This window comes from Saccostrea echinata, unplaced genomic scaffold (assembly GCF_033153115.1).
Source record: "Saccostrea echinata isolate AGI-Se365-2 ecotype Australia unplaced genomic scaffold, CSIRO_AGI_Sech_v1 ptg000009l, whole genome shotgun sequence".
Lineage (NCBI taxonomy): Eukaryota > Metazoa > Mollusca > Bivalvia > Ostreida > Ostreidae > Saccostrea > Saccostrea echinata.
In genome coordinates this window covers 39,008,055-39,018,082 of record NW_026889758.1, presented here as the reverse complement: position 1 = coordinate 39,018,082, position 10,028 = coordinate 39,008,055, and the positions used below count along the sequence as shown (strand labels likewise).

The following is a 10,028-nucleotide window of genomic DNA, read 5'->3' as shown; positions in this document are numbered from 1 at the left end:
GAATCACAATTTCTGTTCAATCTGTGGGTAGAAGATTGTTTATTTGTACATAGCCCCTCCCCCCCCCCCCTCCTTAGACAAGAAGTAAATTGCCTCAAAATTTGTTAGAAAAGTCACCAAGAAAAGAAAGAAATTATTTATTTACACTTATCTAGGATTGAAGGAATTTGTTCATAAGACGAAAAGCAACAATTTTTCAAAAAATACATGATTGAATAATCATAATCATATAAATTTACAAATATTAATTTTCTGTAATTCAAGGGATTATAATGGACTGCTTTACATAAAATGGCATTAAACTTTGCATGATTTATGTAAAAATCGATGTATTGCATAAGATCTCATTTTACGCATTTCTATCAGCATTACAGCATTGTTAGGGTGCAGATGTTATCTTGAATTTTCTAGAATTCTACAACAAAAGACAAAAAAAAAATCCTTGCCTCATGTACACACTTCAATAGCTTCCTGCAATTAACAGAGTACTTGTCTGACATTAATATCATAATGAAGACATTTTCATGAAAAAAGGGTTATCAATTCATAAAAAACAAATGAGTTCTTCTGTACCAGTATGTAGTATTGAAAAAGTTCAGTTCTTGGAAAATCCAACGAATAATGTAATTGCATACTTTCTTCAGTTATATATATATATATATATATATATATATATATATATATATATATATATATATATATATATATATATATATATTCTTTTGAAACTTGATTGCATTTTTTAAAAACATTTTTCTGGGGGGTTTTTCCCTATAGAATTGTGTTTTGATAAAGTTCAAACTGGTTTAAATCTTCTCATTGCTCTGTTATCAAAGTATGTAATATATACATGACTAATCTATTTCCTTGTACATGTGGGTGTGTGTGATTTGTTTCATCATGAATATTTGTCTGAGGGGGTCCTTTTGTGATCCCCTTATTTTCACAATAATGATTTCTCCTTACAATGACTTCTTAACCCTTGGCATTTTATCCCTGTTAATCCCCAATAATGATAGACAGACTGCATGACTAATCATTCTTGTTTGTAGTGAGTACTATTTTCTTTCTTCTCATGGGGGACATGCTCTAATTACTACTAGACTTATACATGTATGAATGTGTCAGAGTACCAAATATTTATAACCCCTTATTTATTGGAGTTTGTGATTGCAAGAAAAAATAAAAATAAATTGGATGAAATATTAGCACTTCACGGTGGTTTTAGTATTGTCCTTCTGGCTTTATTGGTATTATATGGATATGTAGAGTGAAGAACATCTCATTTGAAGACGAAAAGACAAAATAACTCTTTAGTATTCAACAGTTGATGCTTAATATTCTGCTGCATTTTAATTTGTTTTCACTTTAAACTGTTTTATCAGGGAAAATACATCCTTGCACAAAGGAACAAAAAAGAAATAAAAAAAAAACAAACAAACAAATAAACAGCAACAAAAGCAGGCAAACAACGAAATAAAAACTAATGTTGTTCTGTAGGGAAGGATCTGAAACGAGAAACAAGAAATGCGAAACGAGAAACAATGGAATGTCAGATTCAGCATAAAACACCTAATGACCTTAAAATGTCGTTTCGTGTTTTACACGTACCCATTATTTTTAGACAGTTACAATTTTTATTGGTGTCTGTAGTGTGTTTTGCTGCTACAGTATGTATGAAAACATAGTAAAAGGGGGTGGGGGTCCTGTACCTCCAAATACTTTTGACAATGAGGTTTTTTAGACAAAAAAAAACTTTTCTCAGGAGTTTTACTGTATTTTTTTTTATTTGAACTTATGTAATAGTAAGGCAACTCGTCGTCAGGAAAGATAGTATGGGGTAGAATCTTGGCGCTTATAGAGAAGCCAACTGTGTGAAAGAAATACATGTATACCAATATTATTATATAAAGTATTAAGTATCATGCTGTTATTTGTTCTAATAATGCGCATGAAATATACTGGATATGGTTTTAAACAATTTAAGACAGGTACTGTAGTTAAATTCATACGAATCGTGAATACTGAAATTATGGTTTGTATGTGTCATTTGACGCACCAATTATATTGCAATGTTTCACATTAACCCATAAAATTACTGTGAACCTTACAGCGGTGTTATGATATTGCGTATGGGGTATAATTGGGTCTTCTCTTAATGTAAATGTTACTGCCGGGAGTGAAATTGTGGCCACTTCCTGTTATTTTGAGCCTCCATGCTTATCTACAGCGTAGCAGGGGGTCTCAGGAAAACGTTTTGTCACAGAATTGGGACGTGTTCTGAATTCATGAATAATCAATTTCAAAGAATATGTTTTTATAAGTACTGAAGGATCTCCTTGACCTAATTAGTAAAAGGAAGTGGTCCCCCTGTAATGTCTTCTACACATTTGCTTAAAATATCTGTATCATATCTCGATCCACAGTGATTCACCATGAGGGGAAATCAAATTAGTCTTCAACACCTACAGTACTTAAATAATCCACGGCATGCGAGCTTTGACAAGAAAGCTCACTAAAAATATCCACAGTCGTTGCTTTATCTGATAATATAGTTCTGCTTTTGTCAGACGTCTTGGACAGTGTACAGTTATTTTTGATGCTTCGTCTGTCAGCCTGTTGAAAGTTATACTCTGAAAATGACAAAGTTACCTCTATAGAAAAACAGCTTCATTGCGTACAATTTTATAAGAAACTTTCGAGTTCACATATAATTTAAAAGCTAAGAAATTTCAATGTTTCATTTATTCATGTCAAACGTCAACATACATTTTCATAACTGTGTGTTCACAGAAGGACTCTCCATTTTTAATCACTGTATTGTCCTTTTAAATGTTTATTTTAATGTCCTACTTTTATCTTCTATTTGCATGACAATATGCCATACATTTGATACCAGGCTTCACTGATATCATTGTAAACAGTGCATATGTATTTAAATATGCAACTTGCATGTCGAAGGGTGATCGAATTGCATGCTGGAAAACTTATTAATTTCTTATCATTCGTGTCGTCTGTACCACTACTTGTCGTGTGGATCTATGGGGTTGCTAATTGTCTTCCGTGCCCGAAGCCTGTCTTTCGTGGTATTTGGAAGCGAAGTTGCGTGACTTATCGAAAATGACACAATCTGTCAGCGACGCGCCAATCCCCGTGCTAAGTGACCGTGATGCCGACTTATCTAGGAATCTTTTTTCCCCGTGCATATGCCGTATACATTACATAGTAATATGTTCAGAACAAACACATAAATAAATGTAATCCCAGACTTACCCTTAATATATATCGGCCTGTGCACCGGGCCTCTGGGTCACTTTTTTACGCCTTTAATAAGCGACTTCTAATTCTCAACCAAAATTTTACAGTAGTACCAGAACCTAGCACCGTAACGCCACAATTTAGTCCTTTCTTTTACCAAAGAGCTAAAATGTAGTGCTTGTAATGATAGATAGTCATACATCTCAAAAATTCTAGTATTGATGATTTCTACAATTACATGAGGTCACACTGAGATCTGAAAGTTCAATTACTCAGTAGGCACGTTGCATCGTTTTTCAAAGCAACCAAAAGAAACACACACACACCCCACCAGCAACAAAGAAATGTATGAAAAAGTATACATAAATTGCCCCCATTCGTTGTACAGCCTACAAATAATCTGAATGTTGAGCTCACCCTATTGGTGTTTGACTAGTACTTTCCACCGTAATTATTATGCATATAGTTTTTTACGGGTATGTGTAAAACACGAAACGAGAAACGAGAAACAACGGAATAAAAAAGTAACCAATGACCTCAAAATGTCAACCAAGAAGCAGTTTTTGCCTTGATTTTATTTTGTTAGAAAATAGATGAGTGAAATTAAAACATCTAACTTAGGTCAGATTTATCAGCGAGCCCGCACAGCTTATTCTAGTCTTGACAGATTTAATTAGATATCAACAAACTGACAAGTACATGATTTAATAACTGGTAAGAGACATATCACCTCATATTACTATCTGATTGTTATATAATCAAAGAATAAACAAAACATTTAATAATATATTTCAATATAAAATACATATGTAGTATTAGGAAACCTATTATTATAACATCGACATTAAATTTCACCTATAATATTACCAAAATTACTAAATCACAAATATTTTCATGGAATTATGGTAGTAAAAAAGGTAATGATCTGTAATAATTGCTTCTTTTTTGACAGAAGTATAGTTAGAATTCTGACATATTAACATAGAAATTTGAACCATTATAGAGTACCCCAGCGGAAATACATTTAAGTAGTTTATTATCACTAAAGGATCATTTGATGACAAATTTATTATCATAAACAAAAATTGAGTAAGAATTTCTTTCAGATAATAGTATTTTATTAATTAAATCTGTCAACATTTTATATTTTTTCTGTGTGAGATAGGGACCCGCTGATAAATCTGACTTCAGTAAGATGATTTCATTTCACTCTGCATCTGTTACGCAACAAAATGAAAGCAAAACCGCAAACTGTCCCTCTTTGTTGACATTTTAAGGTCATTTGTTATTGTATGCTGAATCTCATTCTATTGTTTCTCGTTTCTTGTTTCTTGTTTCGTGTTTTACACATATCCGTTTTTGACGATGTACATGCATGTAGATGATTTAAAAAAAAAAATATGGCTAATTTAACCCACCCTTTTTTCAACTAAACCTCTCTAATTTAACAAAATTGAATTTCACAGTATAGACGACCTATTGCTTAAAATGATGTATATTTATCTAAAACTTAGAATTAAAACACTGAAGATTTTTATGGATTGGATTATGAATTACATGTATATATACACCCTAGTATTTTAGAAGTTTTTTTTTTTTATTTTTTGAAAAAAAAGTTTGACACGCACGACGACATCCTTCGGTATAGGTCACCCGAATCATTCAGATGTCGTAAGATTTCAAATCTATCAATAAAATTTGCTTCGTGGAGATGAACATGTAGTACATGTATAAATTGCTGTAAATTGGAACTTAGGTGGTGAGAGTAGAAATCATTCTCTAATCCAAAATCGTTGTCCAAGAAGCAATGACGTCATTGCTTCCATATATTCGCAGAAGTAATATACTATCTTATATATTTTAATCTGTTTGCAGTTTTCAAAGCATAGATTTTTTTCACCTCTCCAGGTAATGACATAACGAAAAGAAAACAAGGACTTAATTAAAAAAAATAGTTTTATGACCTTCACTGATTTTCTATGACCTTGTTTTTCTCGGATACAGTTCAACTTGCGACATCTGTAATTTATTAGACAAGAGATGCAACAGTAAAACATCTAAAAAAAAAAATAACTTCAACTCAGCGGAAATCGATGGTTGATGAAAATAGAACTACTGGCTAAGTACCAATTATCTATGGCTGTGACGTCATTTTGAACATCGAAACGATTTGTTTCCATGGCGAGAAGAAAATTGGGACACACACGGCAAGGTTCTCACACGTTTCGATAGATTTTTTCGTATTGATTTTCTGTTTTGAATACAGTTTCTTTTTACAAGATATGGACCCCCTTTCTGACTTTAATGCTAGGTTATTGATGTTCCTGTCTGTGTTCCAAGTTCATATCAGGGGGAATCTGGAAATCGCGTTCCTGTCACGAACGTGAAATGACATAAAGACACGCAAGTGAACGCGATTTAATTAATTCTGTGCAAGGAAATTTGTTTGCGGCACGAACTTTCTCCATTTTTATCAACACAATTTTTCCGATTTTCATGTCGAGGCATATAATTCACGAATACACCAATTACTGCATGTAAATTTCTATCCCGGGACATGGTATTGTTGGTATAGAATGTAACAGTTATCGCGTGTTGGCCTGTTGTTTAGGAAGAAAATTGCCCGTCTTGAGCAGTTTAAATAAAAGCCACCTTCGGTGAAGACGTGTCATTTTGATTTAAAGCATATCATAACAAAATACGCCTGAGCCGATTTGATAATTATGCGATCTTTAGTCACCTAGAGATGAATGAATAGCCGAGATATTTTGTAAGTTTGCGTGACGCTGTATTATTTTTGTCCTGATGTCTCCATCGGATCTCCTCGCTAGTACATTTGGAATCCAATTACAATTGCGTGCAAGGGCTTTATGGATGGGTTTTCCGGTGAACAACGCATTGTGCAGGGAGAAGTATAATGTGTCTATCAGTAGAGTAACTGTCGACTGTGCAAGCCTGATTGAGTTTTAAGTATTGGGAAATCCGCATGCGCAAGAATGCTCTGTATTGTTGATTTTCAAGTGGATGGCGGTTTTGTTGACATTCGTGTGTATGATGTGATAGAGTGTTGACGTATAAAGAAAACTAAGTTACTTGCCTTGGGATACATTGTTTTTTTTTACATTCCATTTAGTGAAATTTTAGACAATGTCGATGCCTCATCGAACACAGAGACAGCAATGCTACTTGTGCGATTTACCCCGCATGCCATGGGCAATGCTGCATGACTTTTCCGAACCCGTGTGTCGAGGATGTGTCAACTATGAAGGAGCAGATAGAATAGAAATGGTGCTGGAGAGTGCACGGAGTATGAAAAGGTCACATGGATTCCACGAGAGTCGTCAGTCTATGAAACACCATGGGCTGCCACCCCAGAGGACTGCAATTGACCAGCACGGTTCATTGGACCACCCACGTGGTCACCCGTCTTTAGAACGGTACGATAGCCGCTCGAGAAACATGATGACTGACTATAACTCGCCGCCACAAAACCACTCAAGTGCAGTTGTTCCTGCAAGAGTAGAAGACCAACTGCCGGAGCACCACCGTGGGCCTAACATTCCAATATCGTCTGCCCGGGCAGTTTCGGCAGTTTTTCCGTTACATCATCTTCCGGACCACAATGCTCGCTTTTGCGCACATCCACAAGGAAGACCCGGGTATGTACCGAACCCAAATGTCACATCAATGGGTGGCCATACTCTCCAGCACACGAAGAAACGTAGCGCAGATCATGATGAAGATGAGTCAACAAGCGGTCACCATGAAGATAACATCTTCAAATTCACGTCTCCAGAAGAAATGGCTAAGCGTCCACAGATTGTACGTGAAACAATTGCAGCATTGTCATCTGCAGTGCCATTTGAAATCCGCTTTAAGAAAGATCATCATTTTCTTGGCCGCGTTTTTGCTTTTGATTCCACATCAAAAAATGGAGTTGATTTTGAATTAAAAGTTTTCATGGAGTACCCTCTTGGTTCAGGTAATATTTACAACAGCGCATCGAGTGTTGTAAAACAAATGCATTTAGACAGTATGAAAGACGTAGGGAAAGGGTTATCTTCAGGTTACAAGTATTTGGAGTATGATATGAAGCATGGTTCAAATGACTGGAAAATTTTGAATGAACTTTTATCTGAGACTGTTAGATTCTTTAAAGAGCCAGTGAAACCAGAAATAATTCCATCTCCTTACCACAACCCTAGCTTACCACCCTTGCCGACACCAAATACAAGACCCCATGTTCCTTTAGTCCATACCAGAAGTCAGGGCTCTCATGGATCGTTTGAGGGACAATCTAAGAAAAGAAAAGCTTCCCCTGAACCTGATAATGATTTAGGAGAACAGAGAAAGCGTCAGCAGTGGATTCAAAGCCAATCAGAAGCACTCAAAATGACCATGAATTCAACTGGGTATGCCTCTGCGGGATCTTCATCAACATCTCCCTCTAGTAACCATACCCCTACACCGCCAGATGGCACAAATATGAATGGTCCTTCGCCAATGGCAGCACTGATGAATGTCACTGATAATATTACTTCCGGTCCTGTTTCACCTAATAACCGGAACTCTCACCATTCCCCGGGTGGCTCACAAGGGCCATCTGCAAGACGAGGACCACCAATGTCTATCAAAGTTGGCACGCCATCATCGTTATTGGAAACCAATGTGCAGAGTTCAGAGACCTTAAAATGCACACTTTGTCACGAGCGTCTTGAAGACACTCATTTTGTTCAATGTCCGTCTGTGAGTGAGCACAAGTTCTGTTTCCCGTGCTCTAGGAATAGCATAAAGCTACAAGGGGCCGCTTCAGAGGTGTATTGTCCCAGTGGTAAAAAGTGTCCTTTAGTTGGGTCCAATGTACCATGGGCCTTCATGCAGGGTGAAATCGCTACAATACTTGGAGGTGATGTAAGATCAGATATGAATATTAAAAAAGAGCGCGATACGTGACTGAGACGATAAAAAGGCAGTTTTGAGTAGGAAAAAAAACCGTAACCCAAAACGGTATGATTTTCTCTCCACTTACATTGTCCAAGCTTTGATTTGAATGCTGGAAGATGTTTGCGATCGATGATTTTTGAATTAAACGAATCGCCTTTTTCAAGTGTTTGAGGGAAACAAAAGTTTTTGAAAAAGGTGAAGGACGATTAGAAATTGATAGATCAAAGGAAGAGCTGATTGGGTGGAAACATGAAAGAATTGTAACTGGAAGTGTGTGTGCAGTATCACAGATTGATGTAGAAACATTTACCCATTTTTATAGGCTTTTTTGACACGCTTCCTACGTTTAAGTCAACAACAATTTATGAAAGCTTTTTCTGAACTTTTCGTGTTCAATTTACACAACATCAATTTGTTTTATTTGATAAAATTTTATTACGTCTTTGTTATCAAGCTTTTTAATGCGTCCAATTTGCAACTTTCAAATATGTGATGGTACCTCCACGATTACACATGATGGAAGAGCACGTGTTAGTACTTCGACGAATACACATGTACTTTTTGTCGTGATGGATGTTTTGTTTTTTAATTTGTTATTGTTATGTATGTTTATTATTCGTGAATACAAAAAAGTTACAATGGCATTAAATTCTGACTTCTGGTTTTATTTAATTTGCAATTTTATTAAATGAGAAACATTAATATTCTTCACGTGTTTGTGAAATGTCGTCTGCACAACCGTCCATTGACGAAACGTCTACGGCCTTTTCATGAATTTTGCAATAGTATCCTATATTTATTATTGTTTGTTATTTCAAGGAGACGCGTTTTCTTTGTTGCAATTTAAACAATATTAAGAGCCTACTTGAACCGTCAGAGTTAGTTATGCATTTCATAGTTTCTCAAAAAAAGCTTCATGTTTATATAAAAGGAAGTTACTCGAGCCGCGATGTCGAGACGACCCTTCCTTTCTCATTACAAGGTTCCAGATTTACTTGTATTTCGGAAAAAAATACCTTCTTTATGAATCGGAAATGAGCAATGAATGTTTAGTGCATATGAGTCGTGCGGCACTGCCTCTTTGAACTTCTCGGTAGAAGATTGTAAGAATACTTCTCGGTAGAAGATTGTAAGAATAACATTTATTTTTTAAAAAAAATCGAGTGAAATGGAAGAAAAATGGGGTCTTCCCTAAAGAAAAGTACAGATTTTATTAACGATTCAATATCAAAAATAAAAATTTCTTAAAATCCACAGGAACAAAAGAATTTGTATGTCTTTTAATAGAGATTAGCAGACCAATCTCGCCACAGATGTACACTTCGCCGGAGTAGTGACGCACAGTACCGATATTTATTTTGGACAATCTGAGTCATAACATTTTGTCAACAGAGGAGCGCGAATTTGTCGTCACGTCCCTTGACGATTAAAATATTTGATGGATGGGGTAACTTTTACAGTGGTGGATTATTATAAGTTTCTATGTCATTAATAAAGGAATTGCTATTAACTCATTATACATGTACACTTCACATTATATTTTTACGCTAGCATTGATATTTAGCTCACCCGAGTCAAAGGCTCATTTTTTTCAGAGTTTTTCCTGATGAAAGAGCATATATCGATAAGGCCGCTCGGCGGCCCACTTATTTTTATAAAAATAATTTTTTTTCTTCAAAATTAGTTTAGAATTCAAGATAAATATGTTAACTTTTGTTATTTGTATTTCAAATGTTAATTTAAGATGAATTCACACTATAGTTGATACATACCGGGTACCTTTAACGCGTTAACATTAGTCTTACGAGGGTGGCATTCATAAATCG

The 10,028-nt window shown here is 35.4% G+C and overlaps 1 protein-coding gene across 1 annotated transcript; it reads left to right on the top strand.

The window, feature by feature from the left end:
- The first annotated feature begins 5,564 nt into the window (after window positions 1-5,564).
- LOC133182355 (probable E3 ubiquitin-protein ligase IRF2BPL) lies at window positions 5,565-8,235 on the top strand. Its single transcript, XM_061317168.1, has one exon. The coding sequence runs from the start codon at window positions 6,406-6,408 to the stop codon at window positions 8,209-8,211; it is 1,806 nt and encodes a 601-aa protein (XP_061173152.1). The 5' UTR covers window positions 5,565-6,405; the 3' UTR covers window positions 8,212-8,235.
- Window positions 8,236-10,028: the final 1,793 nt, after the last annotated feature.